This window comes from Marmota marmota, unplaced genomic scaffold (assembly GCF_001458135.2).
Source record: "Marmota marmota marmota unplaced genomic scaffold, marMar, whole genome shotgun sequence".
Classification (NCBI taxonomy): domain Eukaryota; kingdom Metazoa; phylum Chordata; class Mammalia; order Rodentia; family Sciuridae; genus Marmota; species Marmota marmota.
Window position 1 is genome coordinate 5,183,289 of NW_025999941.1, and position 21,471 is coordinate 5,204,759.

The window sequence follows — 21,471 nt, forward strand, 5'->3', positions numbered from 1 at the left end:
TATTAAAATAACATGGCCAAAGTGCAGATGGCTTCCCTGTAAGTCTGAGAGCCCTGGTGCAGGCACAAGGCAGGCTTTGCTGAGCTCTCTTACCCCTCCATCCCCCTCTTCCACTCTCTCCCTCCTCATTTGCTACTCCTACTGGAGCTTTCTTTTCCTGATTCTGTGACTTCCAGAATTTCTACTCTGTCCTCACAGCTACTCCATCCTGCTCACAAGCCCGTTTAGAGTGTCCTTTGTATCCTCTCCATTTCCTTGTCTATGGGTATAGACAAATCTAGGGGTCCTAGGACCAGGGCTGGTGGCTAGGAAAAGACAGATTTCTTCAGTGAATTCAGTGGGTTTGAAAAAAAAAAAAAAAACCTACATTGTTACTTGGGCATATTGCCGGAAGGTTGGCTGTGTTCTAAGATAGGAAAGGAGTTTGGGGACAGAGAGGCCTGGATTTGGAATCCCTGTGAGGGCAGTATAATGTAGGGTTGTCTTGCCCACCCACAGATCTGACCCCTTTCTTCATCCTAACCCACAGAATGTGAGACATGGAAAGCAGACATGTGTGTCCCTGTAGTAAAGTGGTTGAAAGATCTCCAACTTTGGAATCAGACCTATTTCAATTTGAATCTTCACTGTGCTGCTTCCGAAGTTTCCTTGGGTAATACACTCAATATTTATAAGCATACGTTTCCTCATTTGAAAAATAAGGATAATAATATTTGCCCGTTAGGCCTGTTGTGAGAATCAAAGACTAATAGTAAGCACTCAGTGACTATTTTATTGCCATCTGGGGAAAAGACAGGATGTAATTAGCACAAATACTGTATTTATGATCATCTTCGTGAGCTGTGGCTATCTTTCATCAACTCTATGGCCTACTGATCTACTTTCACATCTGATTTTTCACACCTGCACGATGAGAATGCCAACCGTGGCCACGTAGAGCTTTTGTGAGGAGTATGTCTGACCAAGTACCCACCACCTGGCTTGTGGCACAGATCCCTCCAATGAAACAAATTCTCATTTAAACTCTAATTCTTTAAGATTACATTTCTTGCATATTCCCAAAGTTAAGAGATGAGAGTGTCCCGCTCTGCTGAATAGCTGGTGACCAGGGCACCTGACTTCTTCTCTTTGGCCTTCTGGAACATTCTCTAGAACCGCAGTCTCCCCTGACAATTCAGATTATGTCTCTGGAGTTTTGCAACTTACCACCTGTGCAAATGATCCTGGGTAAGTTAGTTGGCCCTTGGCACCTTGGTTTCCTCAGAATAGAAACAATAGCACCTAATTGCTAGGGCCTCTGTGAAGATTAACTGACCCTCATAAAACATTGGGGAAAGTCCTGAATGTCTACTGCCATTATTAACAAATACACCATTACTATAAAAGGTACCTCTAAGGCTCTTGCAGCCTTGAGATGCATTGTTCTTGATTCTATGGGCTCCTTTTGCAGTAGATGGAAAATCAGGGAAGCAGGCATTCCAAAGAGAATTTCATAGACTCCTCTTGGTCCTGAATTATTTGGGTTTCATGAACAGATGCTAAGTGTGTTTTCACAGTGACAGAAGAGATGACAGGCTGATGGATGGGCAGAGAGCTGAGCAGGGCAAACTAACAGGCTGCTAAGGGTTTTTCAGGACCTGGTGGACCCTGGAGGGGGATATGTCCCCATGCCATGGAGGAAGGTCTCCTGGCAGTAGCTCAAAGAGGATCCTTTCCCCTCTTCCAGGGGAAGAAACTCACACAGCCTTCAGGACCCCACACAGACTACTGTGGGCCATCTTTCCAGGCAACTGTAGAACTGCTGGGAAACCAGAGCTGAAAATAACCATGGAAATAATCTGATATTTCAGGGGTGGACCAGCACCTGCTCTGAGTGAGCCCCCACTGCCAGTGTCAGAGACCCTAATGACAGAACTCAATATTATAAACAGAAGGGTGCAAGGCCTTGTGTGTCAGGGCCTTTTAAGGGATTTTAAGGGGACCCATGATTGATTATCTTGTTTCTGGTGGCAGAGAGACCTGTGAATGGTGTAAGCTGGATAGCTCCCAGACACCAGACGAAGGAAGGGATAGCAAAGACACGTGCCATTTTAACAGATTTACAGGCTCTGGGATGGTCTTCACCTGCCTGAGGGCAGCACAGAGCCACCTGGGGATGGGAAAATTGGATGAGTTCTCTCTATACTCATAGACACAAGTGGCAGCGAAGTGGAGAAATTGAGTGTGACGTAGATCCCCCGAGAGCAGCCAAACTCCACCCACCTTGCTCCAAAACTATTAGTTTAGGGCATCTTAGGAGGAGACTCAGAGTGAAATGGACAGGAGACCAGGATTGGTCATTGGGTTCAAATGCTGAGCCTGTTCTTATGTGACTTGGGCGACTGATAAAAACTGAAAATCTTCCTTCCTTTCAAGAACTTTCAGATCCTCAGGCCTATTTTCATCTTCAGTAATCAATTCTCATTTCTTGCCATCCTGTTGACTCCATTAAGTCCTTTCTGAGCATGCAATGTGCTTAACCTCAGCTTCCCCGTCTGTGAAAAGGGGCTGTGGAGAGGATCAAATGAGTTAATGTGTATGAAGTACTTAGCTCGGTGCCTTGATCAGAGTAAGAGCTCAACAAATGTTAATAATTACTTCTTGCAAGCCTCTCATGTGGCTGCATACCTCTCTAAGCCTCAAATTATTCATCTATAAAATAAGGATAATAAAGGAGTTACTTTAGAGGACTGTGTAAAGATTAGATAAGCAAAGGTTTAGGTTGTGTGCTTTGTTCACAGCAAGCTTTCAATAACTGAAAGCTGTTACTATCACTGTGTGCTGATTAACATGTCTCTGAGGTTGTCCTTCAGCATGTCTCTGCAGTTTGGGGACAATGGAGGACATGGTCAGGTGCTTTGGGAATAACAATAGAATTTCCCCATGCACTATCTCACTTAATCACATCCCCACCATTGGGTCTGTTGCCTTGCTTGATCCCAGCAGGTGCCACACTGAGATCGCCTTGGAATGGTGCCTCTTGGAGTTGTGCAACATGGCAGCACAGTCCCTTACCAAAGATCACAGGTGAGGGAGGCCACAGGAGTGATTGAAGCTCCTGTTCCCTGCTGGACCTACAGTAATCTCTGTAGAGCCCTGGCCTGACAGTGAAATGCTCCTTATCATTCAGATAGCCATTGGGAACAAAAGCCTCCAAGTTCCTTCCTCACCCAGTGACTTTGGAGGTTTCCATTTAATTTTGTTAAACTGAAGGGTAATTTCCCTTGAAGTAAGTCCTGTGAGAGTGAGCATCCACTCACCCTGTAGCTGATGGAAATGCTGGAAGAATGGTAAGAAAAGATCCAGGTAGCCAGTCCCTATTCTATGTTTGGCAATCCTAGAGCAAGAGGGTATGAGGAGGTAGGTGGGAATATGAGAGGCAGATAGTAACAAATGTGAGGCTGCAGAAGGCAGGCAGCAGCCATGCTTCTCAATATTAAGCGTGTACCCGAATGGCTCCGGACGGAGCTGGTTAAGTGCAGATTTACAGTGGGCCGGGTTGGGGGTGCCTGCAGAACTGCCCTTCTAGTAAGTTCTCAGCTGAGGCAGAGGAAGTTGGTCCCTGGACCACTGCTCAAGTAGAGGGCAGTAGTGTTCAGTGGCAAGACAGTAGTAGGTAAGTTGACAGAGAGCAGGATGCTGGAGCAGGGGCCTAGCACCTCCTGATGAACGATGTCAGGAGGGACAAGCCCCTCAAATTAGTATGGACCGTGTGTCTCTCACCTGTGTCCTTCCTCTGGTCTGGCCTGGATATTTCCCTGTTCCTTCCTTACTCCCCATATTGTGGTAGGACAGAACAGCAACTTTAGCAGTTTAGTATCTGACAGGCTGTGGTTTTTCATGCTGACACACAGCAGCTCTGCTCATTGACATTTAACCATAGAGGCTTGCAGTGGCTAACAGGTACCTATAAAAGATAACTGCAGTAGCAGACGCAGGAAAAAAAGTAGATTGACAGAACAATCCCCCTTAGGCTCAGTGCAGTAGAAGTCCCTAAGCTGTATGAGTTAAGAGTCCCTAGGCTGTTGACAAGCTTGCAACCATATAAGGAATGTAGAATGCACCCCCCAATAGAATTGCACCAGCCCCCTTGCCTTGATGTACCCCAAACTTGCTTATATATAAAAATAAAAGCCTTGCTGTGCTCAGGACTCATATTTGGGAATTATCCCCCTGGGCCATGGTGCCACCAATAAAGTGTTGCTTCCAGATCTTGGTGTTCTGACCCTTGTTTCCCCTTAAAATGTCAACATGCATAACCCCATTGTCTCCAGTAACTTGAGCATCTCAGTTTCTTTTCACTTTTGAGGACCTCAATCAGTGGTTCTCAGGCCCAGTTACACGTTGGAATCACTTAGAGTCCCAGAGAATCCTATTTAATTGGTCAGAGTTGGAGCTGGCATGATGATTTGTAAAGCTCTCCAGTGGATCCTAATGTGCCGCCACACTGTGAACCATTAGCCTTATCAGAGCTTCTCAAACTCTAACATGAATATAAATCACCTAGGGATCATGTTAAAATAGACATTTTCACCCAAGAGGTCTGAATGGGGCCTTACTGTCTGCATTTCTGGTGCTGCTGGTCTGAGGACCATGCTTGGAGAGACACTGTCATAAATAAAATCAATTTTCTCCCACAGGAATTTAAAAAGACAAGGTGCAGTCTGACTTCCTCTAATGTGACCCCCAGCTGGGTTTGTCCAGAAGCACATAACAAAACCCTCCCACAATGGCTACCCTGAGTGCCCTGACCTCACAGGGTTATACTCAGCCCTGTGCACACCACAATCTCATTGAGGGGTGACGGATCCAGAGGAGGGGTGCCCCATCATGTCCACACTAGCCCAGAGGGCTAAAAGCTTGATGCTGGTGAGTTACCTTTATGGTGTGGCCAGCCAGTCCCCAGAAGCAAGGCTTGTGCTGACCATGTTGGGTGTTTTTCCTCTTTTTAGCAGGAGGTAGGGGTGGCAGGTGGGGAGGGCTAAGCTGAGGTCCAGCCCTGGCGCCAGCCCCAGCCCATTCCTATTCTCACTCTTCCCTCCTTGCCTCTCAGGTTGACTGATGTCCTGTCCGTTGCCTCCTCTCTCATTTGCAGGCCAGGCTGTCAGAGTCAACAGAGGGGCGAGGAGTCACCCCAAGTGACTCACAGCCCGGAGGGAGAGAGCCTTGGCAGTGAACTGAATGGACCTGGTGAATTGCAACACTGCTTACTGCTAGACAACAAAGCTGCTGCCAGAATGATTCTCTGGCCCCTGCCCTGGCCCAGCGTGGCCTCTCAGGCAGGAGGGAGGAGAAAGGGAAGAGAGTCCTTGCCCTCCACGGACTGGTGCCTCACAATCCTGGGTCTCAACCCAGGTTGCACATCAGAACCACCTGGGAGGTTTAAAATGCTGCATGCCCAGCTCTCACCCTGGACTAACTAAATAAGAATCCCTAAAGTAAGGTCTGGGTATCAGGACTTTTTAAGACTCTCCAGATAATTCCAGTGTGCCTCCAAGTTTGTGATGATTTAGCAACCCCCAGGGACAGAAAATAACTGCTTAGAGAAAGAACGGTGATGAGTCCACAGCTCAACCTTTTCTCTGTCTCTCCAAATTACTTCCCCAGCCTTTACTGAAGAATATAAAGGGAACCTTCTGCTTGGACTTTAATACTGGAGGAAGGGGGATCATCACATGTTTTATCATTTTTCTCTGCAATCCCATGCATCATTATCATTCCATTTTACAGTTGAAGAGACTGAGCCTCAGAGAGGCTGAGTGACATGTACAAGGTCAAACAGTAAGAGGCAGGACCAGGATTCAACTCCAAGGTCATTTTTCTATGAGAGTTTGAATTAGTCACACTTGTGGGTACATAAAACATGGGCTAAACCCAAGTTTAATGCAAGTTATAAGTTGGTGCAAACAGAATAAAACTGACCGCAATTAAGCTGATATTTATATTTCATGAAAATCTCCCAGGATCATGAGGAACACTATATTCCTCTCTGCCTCTCTTCTTTATTTCCTGATTCCAGTACCACCTGTCTGGAGGAACCTTCCTGAACTTAACTACCTCTCCACTCACTTTCGATACCAGTAGTTCCCTGATCTGTCTAGCATCCATCTTTAAAAATTCAGATTACTGGTATCTGACTCAGAACTATGGAAAGCCAGTAGGGGCTGAAAGGCTATGTTTTTAATATGCATCCCGAAGAATCAGTTCATATTTTGGAAATCAGTGGTGTAGCCCATTGCTGTTATAAAGTGTTGTCTGTGGGAGCTTAGCCTCTTGGGCTGCTGCCCTGACCTATGGAATCAGACTCTGCTTTTTCACAAGCTGCCCAGGTAATTGGCAGACCTGCTAAAGTTTGAGAAGCCCTACTCTGTGTCTCAGAGCAGTGGTTCTCAAACTAATTTCAGATCAGCAGAAGCAGGATCTGGGAGCTTGTAGAAATGCCAATGCTTGAGCCCCAACATAGACCTACAGAATGCGAAGCGGGTAGGGTGGAGGCCAGGAATCTGTCTATTAACAAGTCCTCTGGATGCTTGGATGCGCACTCAAGTTGGAGAGCTGCTTCCCTGGATGTTGAGGTATGAAACACTTGCTCATGTGGAGCCTCTTGGATCCTAGGAATCCATTGACCTACATGGGATCCAGGATGATCAAAGGACAACTTTGAAAACAACCAGTGCTGCATAAGGCTAAGTGGCTAGACTTGTTCCTCCCCAACCCCTTGTTGACAGCAGCTTAGCAGGGCTGAGATAATCCTATGCCTCAGTTTGTGACTCCATCCTCGGCCCTTCTCTTTAGTTCATCTGTGTTTTCTGATTCAGTTGTATGCCCTCCCTGAGCATCCCTGTGAGTATGGGCTGTCTTGTGAAGAAGTTAGAGTGGATTTACACCACCCTTATGGATACCATGCTATAAATTTCACTTCTTCCTCTTGCAGAGGATTTTCAAGGTCTCCCTTCACTGTGAGCAAAAGGTGAGTCTGTGTCTAGCTGGGACTCAGTATTTCATGGGATACAGCTCCTCTGGTGCCCTGTGGTGAGACACAAGGTGGCCTCAAATCCTCAGGACCACCAAGGACGCTGAGCTAGCTTCCTCCTACATATCTCCCCAGGGACCTGTCTGCATTTCCCCCACTTCAAGATAGAAAAACTATAGAAATGTTTCCATCCCATGTGACTTGCCCAATCCCTGGCCTGGGAAGTGGCAGACTTAGAAAATCTAGCATGGTGATTGAGTTTTACTTTGGTGTCAGAAACGCCTGGTGAGATGACTTGGTCTCTCCACCTTTCAGTGCCTCAGTTTTTTCATTCACTAAATGAAACCTACTTCATGGGTTTGCTATGCAGATTAAATAAATGAAAACCTCTTGGCAGAGTCTCTAGTACATGGTAAGTGCTCAATAAATATTCACTATAATTTTACCTCTTGCCTGAGGCAGTCTTTGGATGGCTTTTTATTGATTTTTTTTCTTTTTTTGGTCTTTGCATTATTGTTAACTTTCTTTGAAAGTCCTCTATTCAAACTGAACTCCAGGGGTACTCAGAGAGAAGGCCTGGGGCCCAGACAGGGGGCTGGACAAAGGCCAGGGCGGGTGTGGGGGTTCTTTTGAAAGAATTGAGGCCAGAGATGCGTGTCTGGATAAGGAGTTTGGATGGGCTTGCAAGAAGCTCTGGGGCAGGCACCGAATACATTGCGCAGGAGGCAGCGACCCCGAACCTGTTCTCTCTCCCACCCCTGGTGGGAAAGCCAGAAAAGCGGTGGTGCAGGGTCCGCATACAGTAGACGCGTAATGCTTGGCTATTTCTTTCATGTCTTGTATTTAGACCCGGTTTTAAGAGTCTAGGAGAGCGGTGGGAGGAGGAGAGCGCAGGAGGGAGGGTGGGCGTTGTTGCCTAGCTTCGCAGGAACTGTCCTATCAATGAGCGTCGCGGTGTGACCTGCGGAATGGAAATAGAGGAGTCTTGGGGGCGAGACCTGTCTGCACATAGCGGTGGAGGCCAGCAGAGGGCGATGCACACCTCCACACAGAGTGGTGGCTGTGGGAGGCCTGGCAAGCTGGGGTGGAGAGACCAACTGTCTTGCTTAGCCTGAAGTTGAGGGGTTTCCCCACTGCCAAAGATTTTTCAATGCTCATATGGGGACAGTCCCAGGAAAACTAAAACCAGTGGGTTACTCTGGATGAAAGAAGTAGCCTCCAAAGTGGTGCACACACATATGCACACATATACATGCTCACCCCAAACACACCTGGCACAAAATGTACCCACTTGTACCACATGCTTACACACCTACCTATCCCACACTCATGTGCATCACAGCACAGGCATAACATGTAGCATTGTTGATCTTTTTCTGGGGGGGGGGGTACCAGGGATCGAATTCAGGGACACTCAACCACTGAGCCACATTCCCAGCCCCATTTTGTATTTAATTTAGAGACAGGGTCTCACTGAGTTGCTAGGGCCTCACTTAGTTGCTGAGGTTGGCTTTGAATTTGCAATCCTCCTGCCTCAGCCTCCCGGGCCGCTGGGATTACAGGCATGCACCACCGTGCTGGCTTGCACAGCTCTTTTATAACACATGTGCAACACTCTCACACAATACAAATGTGCAACGCAGTCAAAACAAATACATTTGCACACATGTACCATATTCACATGCAAAACATTACATCACAATGTGTGCATATGCACACAGGCACAATACATATGCTCATTACACCAAATGCATAACATGCACAATGTACACACATATTACATCCATGCAAAATATGCATACCTGTGCACAGTGCACAAGCCACAAAATTCACCCACTGTGTACCATGTACATACAGTACATTCATTTTCTTCAGGATGCATGAGTAATACACATACAAAGTTTGTGCATACGTATTTGTGCAAGTTTGTGTGTGTGTTACTCATGCATACCATCTCCCTGGGCACAAATCTGCATGTTATGCCCACTTCCCAACTTGCCTCCTGGAGTTGGGGCAGGCTAAGCTGCAGTCAGCACAGTAGTCTAGCTCCGGATGCACTCACAAAATGCATTTATAACGTGTAACACATGCAATATACACACTCACCCAGTACACACACAAGCATGTCATACCCATGCAACATGGTCACAACATGATACTCCTGCACACATACATCATATGCAAGACAAGCACCACATCAAACACACATGGACACAGTGCATGTATGTTATTACTATGGACACAGCACATACACAACATGCATGCACATATGACAACACACCGCACAGCTCTAATAAGTGCACATCGTACCACATACATGATATACACCAAGCACACAGGAATCACACAATACACAATTCACATACACTACACACAACATACATGCATTTCTATTTAATATATACACAACACAATGTACATACAATATGCAGTACATCCACAAACACAAACACACACATGCATAGCATACATGCACACTCCTTTGGTAGCCAAAGTCTCTTGTTTGAGGTAATGTTTCTTATTTGCAAAATGAGGATATTCTTCCTGCTGTAGTCAATGGGAAAATGCATCAAAAAAATTGAAAACTGTTCCTTTATTCAGCAATCATTTCTTTACTGCATGCTGGGATATACAATACAAATTCAGTGCTAACCTTCTCTGGAGCTCACAGCATGGCAGGGGAAGCAGGCATTGAACAAATAAATACATCAATGACCATTTAGCTTCAGTTGTACTAAGTACTAAACTCCAGGGTGCTGAGAGCACAAAACTGGAATGGGGTGGGAGTTTCCTGAAAAGTGCTTTATAAGCCAAGGCCTGTGGTCAGAGCAGCAGGGATGGGAAGACCTGGGTGAGGTGATGAGGCACCAGAGTACACAATTTAAGGAGATGCTCATACCCAGGTGCTGACCCTGCATTTGCATGCCCCTGAGCCTGAGTGGCAGAGCAGCAAGCCTGAGAGGGACCAATCAGGGATCGGAGGAGCATATGCACTGCTCCCAGCTGCTGTTCTACACATATCCTCTTGCTTCAAGGGGTTACAGGATATGTTTGCTTTCCAGGAAACCCTCTGAGCTCTGGGAAGAGCCATGACTTCTAGGGAAGGGCCTTTGATCACCCAAACGAACCAGCTGCATTGCTCCTGGAGGCTGGTAAGCAGTGCCCCACCCCCTTCCCCTTGGCCAGCCATGGTAAGGGAGGGCCAGGGTGTAAAGCATGAGCCTACCATCTCCCTGGGCACAGATCTGCATGTCATGCACACTTCTCAGCTTGCCTCCCGGGGCTGGGGCAGGCTAAGCTGCAGTCAGCACAGTAGTCTAGCTCCAGAGCACCGGAAGTAGTCCCTTGGTCTAGCACATTAAGGAGGGTGGCAGAGTGGTGGTTGAGGCAGTCTGAAGCTTAAATGCCGGAATTCAAGTTCCTGCTTTGGCATGTACTAGTTGTGACTGTGGGAAAGCCACTTGGTCTCTCCATGCCTTATTTTTCAGTCCTATAAAAATAACAGGATGCTAATACTAGCACCCATCCTCCAGAGTGGTAAGGGACTTCATAGAACTTCATGAGTTAGAACATGGAAAGCTCTTAAATTAAAACCAAGCACATGGCAAGAGCCACATAAATGTTAAAAAGCAATTGTTATTCTGATCCAAAATAAAAGCAAACACTAACAATAAGCTTCATGTAAAAATGTATTGGAGTTGGAGCATTAGAACTGGACAGTGCATGGAGAACATCTGCTCTAACCTTCTTTGTGTGTTACACAGATAAAGCTGTGTGACCTGAGGATCTAAAGACAGGACAAGAGCCTAGGGCGGGGAAGAGAATGAACAAGCAAGAACTTCTCACTTTCTATTCTCCTGGGATAGTGGCTCTCACCCAGAGGTCTTGTTAGATACAGATCACTGGACCCCACCCCCACCCCCCGGGGTCTGAGATAGGATCTGAGAATCAGCATTTCTAACAAGTGCCTCATCAGCAAGGTTGATGCTGCCCCAGGGACCACACCTTGAGAAGTGCTGCCCTAGCAACAGAGGAGGCTTAGCATCCTGCACTCTGCTGCCGCCTGATCCCGCCACACTAGAGAAGGGAAATCGAGGGCCTTACTTACAGCGGGTGCCGCACCTCGGGCAGGGCCCTGTGAAGGGGCAGGCGGGCACTGAGCGCCTCGTTGAGGCCATGCGAGTCCAGGCTGAGTGGGGTCATCTCCTTTTCTTCTGATACCTCCCCATCCTCCTCTTCGGCCCCCCAGTCCCTCTCTGGGGCTTCCTCATCCGGCCTCTTGCTCAGATGCTTGATGAGCCGGTAGCTGCCACCTCTCCTGCCCTGGCTCTGATTCCTTCTGGCCCTGGGTGAAGCCACAGCCACTAGCAGCTGATCTTCCCGCAGTGAGATAAAGGGCGGCAGGCCCTCCAGGAGGTCGTACTCCTCACCCTCATCCTCAGCCTCCAGGACCCATTCCTGAGATTCCCCAAAGTCCAGGTGGTACCGGCTTTCAGGGGTGTGCTTGTTGGCCTGGGCTGTGACAGCCTGTTGCCCAGTGTGCAGGGGAGGATGCAACATGGCCACCATCATCAGGATGCATCCCAGCATCAGGAACAGCAGGAGGAACTGAAGTCTGCACGGTCCATGCCTGTACCGCTTCTTTAGGAGCATGTTGCTACAACTTGCCAGATGCAACAGGTCATGTTCAAGTTTGCTTTCTCATCCGGCTCCAGGTTCCTTCAAGCTTGCAGCAGGACCTGGTTGCTCATTCCACCTGGAAGTTTCTTTTGCCAGTTACTTAACCTGCTCCTTTTTTCCCATCTGACATTTGCCAACAGCATGTGTAAAACCTGCTTCCACTTATCAGAAAGTCCACAGGACCCCAGTTTCACCCCAGGTCCTCTGCGTGGCTTTCTTTAATTGCCTTCGGAGTGCCCATTCACAAGGACTTTAAACTGAATTGCTTGCTCCCCTTTTACCCTGTTTTTCTCCTTGGGGAAAAAAAATGAATCCATTCTGCTCAGGTGTTTAGTCCCATGTGTTTCTTTCCCCCTTTGCATGAATGGTCAGGCTGCTCTGAGATGTCTGGGGTGAGCTGGTGGGTTTTCAGTGCAGCAGAGCTGACAGCCGTCCCTCTTTGGACGCTTCAAGTCAGGTCAGATCAACAGATGTAAAGCCGGCAGGCAGTGCCTGATTTCCTTTCACACATAGCTCTGCTCAGCGGAGAGCCCTCTGCCAGACACAGCCCAGAGCCAAGCGAGCGTCTCGCTCGTGGTCCTAATGCCCTCAATGTTCCCAGGCTTTGCACAACCCGAAGGCGTCACTGCTAGAACCAAATCAAAACAGGAATGTCCCAAGAGTTCCGATTTGAATCTCATTCATAGGAAGAATTCTTTCCCCACCCAAAGGAGTAGGAAAGAGTATTCCCTCCTGGTGCAGAAAGGCTGCACTTGTGACATAGAGGGGAGGAGTTGCCTGGATCTTTGCGCCCTCAGCCTCCCACAGGTGATCTGCCAGGCTGGACTGGACTCTCCTTCCCTTCCCAGGAACCCCATCCCCTGCTCTCCTGAAAACAAGGGGATGGCAGCATGTAAGCCCCTCCTGTTCCCACAATAGCACTGTGCTCCAGCCACTGGGGAGGGCATGCTGGAGCAGGTGTGGCACGCTCCTTCAACTGCAAAACTCCCTTTAACCCGCACCCAGCACCTACTGTGTGCCAAACTCTTCTGGGAACTGGGATTATAGCAATGAATAAAACAGTCAAAACAGTGTGTGTCTCATGGAGCTTACATGCTAATAGTGGAGACAAAGAGATGATTAATTAAAATATACAGTGAGTCAGATGGTGACAAGGGCTACGGAGAAAACATTAAGCACAGATGGGGGTTGAAAATAACCTTGAATGGTAAGGAAAGGGTTCACGGGAGACTGAGCCTTTGTGTAGGGGAGAGGGTTATACAGCTACCTGGGGATGAGTGTGTTAGGCACAGAATAACAAATGTGAAGTTTCTGAGGCGAGAGTGTGCCTGGCTTGAGGAACAGCAAAGGGCTGGAGCAGAGCAGGCAGGGTGGAGCATGATGGGAGATGGAGTGAGGGAGGTGAGGGTGGAGAATCTTGCAGGACATCCATCCCTTGGAGAGCACTGAAGATTATCTCGGCTTTCCATCCAAGTGAGATGGGAACCTTTGCAGAATTTGAGCTGAGGAGAGAAACAACCTGACTTGGGCTTTAACTGGATCGCTCTGTATGCTAGGTTGAGAATCAGCCAGTGGGGAGCGAAGGGCAGAAGCAGAAGACCAACTTCTCCCAGGTTCTGTCAAGATGTTATTGGCTTTGACCAAAGTGGCATCAGTGGAGGGTAGTGAGAAGTGGGCAGCTTACAGACATATTTCAAGAAAGAATTGATAGGATTTGCTGATGAATTGATATGTGGTGTGAGAGAAAGAAGAGGCAAGGAAAGGTTCAAGTTTGGGATCAGAGAAGTGGGAAGAATAGACTTGCCATCAACCAAGATGAGGAAGGTGAAGAGCAGGTAAAAGGGGTGAAATCAGTGGCTACATGTGACACTGGAGATGTTTTAGAGACCCAAAAGGAGATAAAGTGTAGGCCGTGGGATATATGGCAGCTGATATTCAGGGAGAGGTCTCTGCTCTGGCTGCGGAAGCACACAGGTGGTGCTTGAAACCCAGAGACCTGAGCTCACTGAGGGTGTGATATTGATGAGAGACAGAATCCTGCACATACAGAGTTTTTGGGCTTCTGACTCCAACAGGAAGGGTAGCTGACCATCAATGGGAGCTGCATTCTTCTGGTGGCTCTAGGAGTGAAGTAGGCAAAACTTACATAGGGGAATTCTTGCAATGAACTTGCTCATTGTTTCTTGTTTTGATTTGGATCTTAGAATGTGAGCTCAAAAATTCCATGGGGAAAAAAACCCACATTTTTTCCTTTTGACTCAGTTGCTTCTTTAGGTGTATGTGTGCGCGCACCTTCGTGAGTGCTCATGTGTGCATATGTGCACGTGCTCACCTATGTATACTGTGTATTTTTCCTACAGTCATTCATAAAGTCCGAGGTGGACTTGTGGGTTATATGTTGTTCTCTCAATAGCCCATCACAATGCCCCAGTGGACAGCACTTAGGGATTAATGGTCAGACCCCATCTTTTAAATCCCAAATCAGAGTACATTGGGATGGGGGACAGAGGTTGGATGACTTTCAATTCCAAGAGGCAGGCACGCTGGAAGATGCAGAATTTCTGGGACATTTTGAGGTTAATGAGATGGCAAATAAAAAGGTTTCAAGGTCAGTGTCACATCCATTGCCCAGTTGCACCAGGGCAATGGAGTGGGTTGCAGAGAAGCCAAAGAAAGTGCCAGGAAATGGCTTGAGAGACATATGATTTATTGGGAACAAGCTTACAAGAGATCAGTGACAGTTCCAAGAAGAGTTCAATGGCAGTGGGCTGAAACAGATAGCACCTTCATCCCTGAAGGGGCTTCGCCAAGCACTGCCTACACTCCATCACAGCATTTTGTCCAGTGGTGAGCAGCTGGACGTGTGTGACATGTATTCTTTCCTCAGTGCTCTTAGTTCTGCATTGTCCCCACTCAGAGCAGGTTTTATACCTAGGGCTTCAGAAGCAGAGACATCAGCATTAACTTGCTCAATTTGCTTACGTGACCAGCACACCAAGGAGCAACCATCCTGGCATACATGCAAGAAAGTAGCTTTCTACAGATAATGCTAACTTGCCCTAGTTCTCAGTATTCATAAGAGGAAGCCAGTGTCCTTCAAGATAATAAGTATCTGGATTTCTAGCCCAGGTTTGCTCTCATGCTTCCTTTAATTTGGCTAGGTTTGGAGGAACCATTCAGGAACATGGTATTCTACTGTTACCCCACATTTTAGAAATGACACACGAGGAGTTTTCAGAAAACTCAGTGTTCATTGTCACCATCCTGAGGCACATAGCTTTCATCCACTCTTCTCTAGTGGTACTAACTTCAAACTCATCAGAACATCCCAGTCCAGGGCCTTCACCCTGGCCATATTGCAGCTTGGTCTCTCTTACCCCAGAAATCCACCTACGTGGCTCATTTCTTCCCTCTTATGTTTACAACAATGTCCTCTGATCAGCGAGGCCTCCAAGGACCCCCTTCCCTTTCTATATTGAAAACCCCTCCATCTACATGTAGCATTCTCTATACTTGTTCCCTGTTTGGGGGGAGAATCTGTGGCTCTTCTTAGCATTCGACAAGTTAAAACACTCAAGTCTCAATCAGTTTTTTTCATTCTACCAGCATAATATGTAAGCTCTACAGGGGCAGGGATTTTGTTTGTCCATAGCTGTTGCCCCAGAATCTGAACCTGTTTCTGGCATAACCACTCAATAAGTATATTCATTTGTTGAATGAATATAAAGACAACTGTATGCTGTTGAGTCAAAGGAAGTCTGGGTGTTTTCCAAGACTCTGTAATTTAGACCAACTCTACAAAGATTCCATATAGCCCATAATCATGGGCCACAGTATTTTAAGGATACGCTGAAGCAAATAAAATGCCCACTTGCTCCTAAATGGACAGTCACCTAAAAAAATGCTTGAACTGGGCTGGAATTGTGGCTCAACGGTAGAGCGCTCACCTAGGACAGGTGGGACCCGGGTTCAATTCTCAGCACCACATAAAAAAAAAATAAAGGCATTGTGTTGTGTCCATCTAGAAAAAAAAGAGATTCTCTCTCTCTCTCTCTCTCTCTCTCTCTCTCTCTCTTAAAAAAAAATCTTGAACTGCTTCATGCCTGCTGGGTGGCTCAGGGTTGAAACAGGCTGTCTTGGCAAGAATGCCAGAAGGCCCACCATGCTGCCCTGGACTGGAGCCCCAGCAGGCTCCTGGAGAGGTTCACTCAAAGGGGCCCCTTGAGGGACCCATCAAAGCTTCATTATACAATGCTAAAGAAAGAAGTCCCCTAGCATAGGACCCGACTCCTCCAAGTCCCCCCAAGCTTCTCAGAGTCACCTTGGATTAGAGAAGGCAGGTGACTTTCCTAATTGCAAGCTCCAGGGCATCCCCCATCACATACGCTCTGCCCGCTCCAAACTCCTGGCTCTCTGGGTTGTTACGTTGCTGCCTATACATCTCCTCCTGGCCCCATCCTCCCTGTATCACCGGGATGTTGGCAAAGCATCCTCAGTCTGCAACCCTGTCACTTAGCTTCTCTCCTCTTCTAGCTGGAATTCTCCTCCCTTTGTCCTCCCAGAAACAATATCAAGCAAAGCACGGATCCCCAAAACAGCACAAAAGTCATTTTCATCTTCATCGTATTCCTCCTGGCCTCAGAAATGGGACAACCTCGAGAGAATTCCCGCTGTTATCTTCCTTCAGGGACTGTGCTGCCTGGGCTCTGTGGGACAGCAGGATCTAGGATGCAGTCCTGGGAAAGGGCTATACCCCTTTCCTCCATCACCTGAGTGTGAGGCTTAGAGCCTGCCCTCTCCTACTCCCTGCCTCAACTTTGTTCCTGTTAAGAGATCAGTTGTGTCCTCTAAAAAAGATGTCAATATCCTACCACCCTGGACCTGTGATTAAGACCTTCACAGGAAATGGATCCTTACAGAAGACAAGGAAGGGATCCAAGCTCAAGTTCTTCTCTCGAGTCCTCAGGACATGTTCTGCTTGGGTGTGAGGGGGAGGAAAGGGAGCTTAGTGTTTTGTGTATATAAACTTCAGGCCACAAACTTATATGGTCAAGACCAGATAAATATATATATATATATATATATATATATATATATATATATATATATTTTTTTTTTTTTTTTCTATCAGTGAACTTGTGAACCATCTTTTCCTCAGTGGTGGGACCAACCTCAGGAGGTTCAGAGTTTCTCTATTCACTTCTTCTCCCAGGGCAGGGTCACACGGGGCTCAGGCCCTGGGACACAGCTCCAGGATGTCCTCACCATTGTCATCTATATATGTCAAAATCCCCTGGAAGGGTCCTGCTCGTGTTTGGCCTCCAGACACTTCTCTGCAGAGGTCCTGTAACATCGACCTGCTCCTCAAACACAAGGTCTTCTCAGCTCACAGGGTTTCTGTGACATGCCCCTGCCTTGGGGGGCACACAGAACTTTGTGATCCACTAGGATCAAAGCCCTCTTTGCTTTCCCTTCAATCATTCCTCTCCTGGCCTATGGGATTTTAAATCTATATTGAACTTTCTTTTTTTTTTAATTCTCAAAAAGAATTTAAAAATTCTCAAAAAGAATTAAAAGATTGTGGCATACCCTTAGCCTTGCTCTGAGTCACCTGCAGCTGCAGGTGGACTGTTACCTTGCTTATAGACACTTGCCACCACAGGTGGCTGCATCTCTCTACTTGAGGGCTTCTCCAACATGTGGCATGCTGATTCACCCCTTTCATGCAGAGGAGGCCGAAAGTGCTAGGGACTTAACTCCAGGAGCAATTTCATTCATTAAGAAAAGGAAATTTGTGGCCTGGGGTTGTGGCTCAGTGGTAGATTGCTCACTAGCACATGTGAGGCACTGGATTTGATCCTCAGCACCATGCTAAAATGAAATAAGGATATTGTGTGTCCACCTACAACTAAAAAATAAATATTAAAAAAGAAAAGGAAATTTGTGATAAATATCTCAGCAGATAAAACTGCATTGGTTTGGCAGAACCATTCTGAAATATGATGTACGAAATTCTTTGAGGAGTTCCTCATAGGACTGGACCCTCAATTGTTCACAAGGTAACCATAATAAACATGTTCTTCAATATATCTTTTATTCATCATCTCCTTCCTCTGCCTTACTCTTACCTCCTCACTTTTGTTTTTTGGGTTCTCTTCCCAAATGAACTATCTGCATCCAGTTGTCAGATGGGGAAGGGGGTAGGGTGTATGGGAAAAAAATATATGAGAACAAAACATATAAGCACCCGGAAAATATTATCCCACCATTTGAGTTTCAGATGTCTTTGAAGGTCTGAGAGGTCCAGGGGAACCATGCATCTCTGTCCCTCATTTTCTCTCTAATTCTTAGAATAAAAGTCCACTATTGGTGAATGAATGAAGAAGGCAGAGGGGTGCACTATCCTTTGTACTAAAACTTGAAGATGTACAATTTGTGTGTGTGCATCCATCCACATGCCCATTGGTAGCACATATTTGAAACAGACCTCAGATAATTACACTGACTAGAAGTGGAGTTGAAGGGATTGGAGATGCTGCTGGATTTTTGAGACTGTACCTGGGAAGGAAATTGCACAGGGCCAGAGTAGATTTTGAGTTGGTTTGTTACCAATATATTAGCTTTGCAGTAACCAAAATTATTCTTCCAGGAAAGCACTGTGAAGTCCTGCTGGCTATGTTTATTATTGGGTTGTCTCCATTCATGGTGCAAACAATTATTCGCTTTCTACCATGTACAGGTATGATGCTTGACCTGGGAAGGAAAAAGATGAACAAGATGTGGTCAGTGTGGTCCTCAAATATTTATAGCTACGTAGTGTGCTGAGAGCAATCGTGGAGACGTGTACAAGCCATTAATTGGGGAATTTTAAGAAAATAAATTAAAATGTAAAGATCTGACATTTCTCTAAGCCTGGAGATGAACAACAGAAGTCAATTACCTCTATACTCCTTCCTAGGCTGTAAGATCTTAGAAAGCTATGAAGGATCTTGTGTTCTCAGCATCTGCTCTTGCTGAGACTTCAAAAAGGCTCTTTGGTAATGTATTAATAATGAATTAAAGTCAAATTGATCCCACTTTGAGTCTGCCACCATCAAAGCTTTATACTCTGTTCTCTTAGACATAGATAGGGTTGAAAAGGAATTTACAGTGACTTTGAGGGAGGAGGATAATCCTGCTATGGTTGAAGATGACTGGCTTTACAAGGATCTCCCACTGGGAATGTGATCCATAGAAGGTAGGTCTAGAAGGAAGAATTTTGTCTTCCTCAGCTTTTTGGGTTTTTTTTGGGGGGGTGCATTCTGGGGATTAAACTCAGGGGCACTTAACCACTGAGCCACATCCCCAGCTTTTTGTTGTTGTTGTTGTTGTATTTTATTTAGACACAGGGTCTCACTGAGTTGCTCAGTGCCTTGCTGTTGCTGAGGCTGACTTGGAGCTTGAGATCCTCCTGCCTCAGCCTCCTGAGCTACTGGGAGTACAGGTGTGTGCCACCACACCCAGTTTCCCCAGCTCTTTTTAACCCTAGTGACCATATAGAAAGTTCTTCTTATCAGCTGTATGGTAGATTTTTGTAATGCACGTTCAGGAAAAAGGGTAAAGAGAGACTAAACTAGAGAGGCCTGGGGATGCAGGTAAATTATTGTGTTTGGGTCAGTTATCAGGTTCTAGTGGTGGATAAAGCAGAGAATAAAGAGAAGGCAGAGGAGAAAGAAGAAAAGGAAAAGGAGAAGCCCTTAGTGGGAGGGGTTGGTTTAGTCTACATTAAAAAGAGGTAAGAGGAAGAAGGAAGAAGGAGAAAAGAAAAAAAATGTCTTAAGGACTGGACATGAAAGAAGGATTTCAAATTTGAAGGGTGAGATGCTCTGAAGTAATCGTAGGGAAAAGATAGTAGGTTAAGAGAGGAAGGAATTTTAAGAGATGTCACTGTTTTCCACCCACAGACTGCAGAACACACATTTTTTCTCAAGTACACATGGAACATTCTCCAGGCTAGACCATATGCCAAATCGTTCAACAAGTCTCAACAAATTTAGAAGAAGTGCAATGATGTCATGTTCTCTGACCAAAATGGAATAAAATAGAAGTCAATGACAGAAAGAATTTGAGAAATTCATACATATATATGAATAAATATGTGTGTGCGTTGTGTCATGGTTAAGGAATGTCCCCCAAAAGCTCATGTTTTAAAAGCATGGGCCCCAGTGCAGCAAGGTTGAAAGGTGGGGGCTTTCGGGCTCTGACCACATCAGAGGACTCATCAAATGGATTGATCCATTGATAGCTGAATAGACCTACTTGGAGTAAGTAGGTCACTGGGAGTGTGCTCTGGGGAAGGGTTTATCTTGTCCCTGAACCCTCTTCTCTCTCCCTCTGCTTCCCAGCTGCCATGACCCGAGCAGCTTTCCTCTACCACACCCTTCCGCCATGATGTTTCTGCCTTGGAGCCAGCCAATCATGAACGGAATCTTCTAAAACAATGAGCCAAATAAATCTTACCTCCTCTAAGATGTTCTTGTCAGGTATTTTTGTCACAGTGATGAAAAGCTGACTAACACAGTAGGAATTAAGCAGCATACACCAAAAAAAAAAAAACAAAAAACAAGTGAGTCAAAGAAGAAGTCATATTGGAACTTAGAAAATACTTTGAAATAAATGAATACAAAAACACAATATGCTGAAACTTACGGAATATAATTAGAGGAAAATTTATAGCTATAAGTGCCTGTATTAAAAAAGAAGAGGAAGAAGGAGAAATATCCTCTTATTTATTTGATTTGTCATTTAAAAAAATTTTATTGAAAAAAGATTTTAATCAATAATGTAACTTACCACTTCAAGACACTGGGATGGGGAAAATTTTAAAAAATGCTAAAGCAAATTTAAAAAATTTGCACATATAAATACTTATAGGCAAGTTTTTATAAAGCTGCTTCATTTTATTTAATGGCTGCATAATATTTCTTTGAATGGAGTAATTAATCAATGATTGATTTACCAGTCTTCTACTGGTATACACATTTTGGTTGTTGCCAATTTTCTGTTTGTATACTAATATTTCCTTAAACATCCTTATACACACAAAATTGCACATATATGTGCATATTTTTGTGAATAATTCCTGAAAGCAGAATTTTGGGGTCAAATAACATGCACATTAGGAAATTTAGAGCCACTGCAAACTGTGCTCCAAAGAGATTGCATTAATTTACACTTGCACTAATAAAATATGAGCATGCCTCTTTCCCTATAATCTTACCAGTAGAGAGTGTTATTAACCTTTTTGATCTCTGCCTGTCTAGTAAGTGAAAAATGGAATCTCAGCAACAAAAACTTTAAGATACCCAGTAATAAATCTCACCAAGTTTATGGAGAGCACTATACATTTTACTGAAGGAATAAAAGTAAACTTGTAGAGATTTACCATTGCCCTGAATAGAAAGACTCAGTCTCACAAAGATGTCAGTTCTCCTCAAGTCATCTAGTCATTCACTGTTGTTATATTTAAAATCCTAATTCAGCTTTCTGTAGATCTTGGCAAGCTATCCTGCAATTCTTACAGAAAGATAAATGGCCAAGAATAGAGATGATGATTATGAAGGAAAAGAAGGGAAATCCCTTTTACCAGATAGCCGGTGTGTTCGCTGCCTGTGTAATGAATTCCTGAGATAATGAACTTAGGGTATATTTTGGCTCTTGGTTCAGAGCTTTCAATCTATGATCAATCAGCATGGTTGCCTATGGTGAAGCAGCATATGATGGCAGGGAACACATAGAAA

At 45.6% G+C, this 21,471-nt stretch overlaps 1 protein-coding gene across 3 annotated transcripts in view; it reads right to left on the minus strand.

Annotated features, from left to right (window-relative positions):
• Galnt15 (polypeptide N-acetylgalactosaminyltransferase 15) overlaps positions 1-12,335 on the minus strand; it is a 42,270-nt gene extending 29,935 nt beyond the window's left edge. The window contains exon 1 of one of the 3 annotated variants that reach the window (XM_048801036.1): positions 11,121-12,333. In XM_048801036.1, coding sequence (XP_048656993.1) covers positions 11,121-11,665 — 545 coding nt within the window. In that variant the 5' untranslated portion in view covers positions 11,666-12,333. Of the gene's footprint in view, positions 1-11,120 lie in introns of all 3 variants that reach the window. The other 2 variants (XM_015494370.2, XM_048801035.1) reach the window with 2 other exon arrangements.
• Between the last annotated feature and the right edge of the window lie 9,136 nt (positions 12,336-21,471).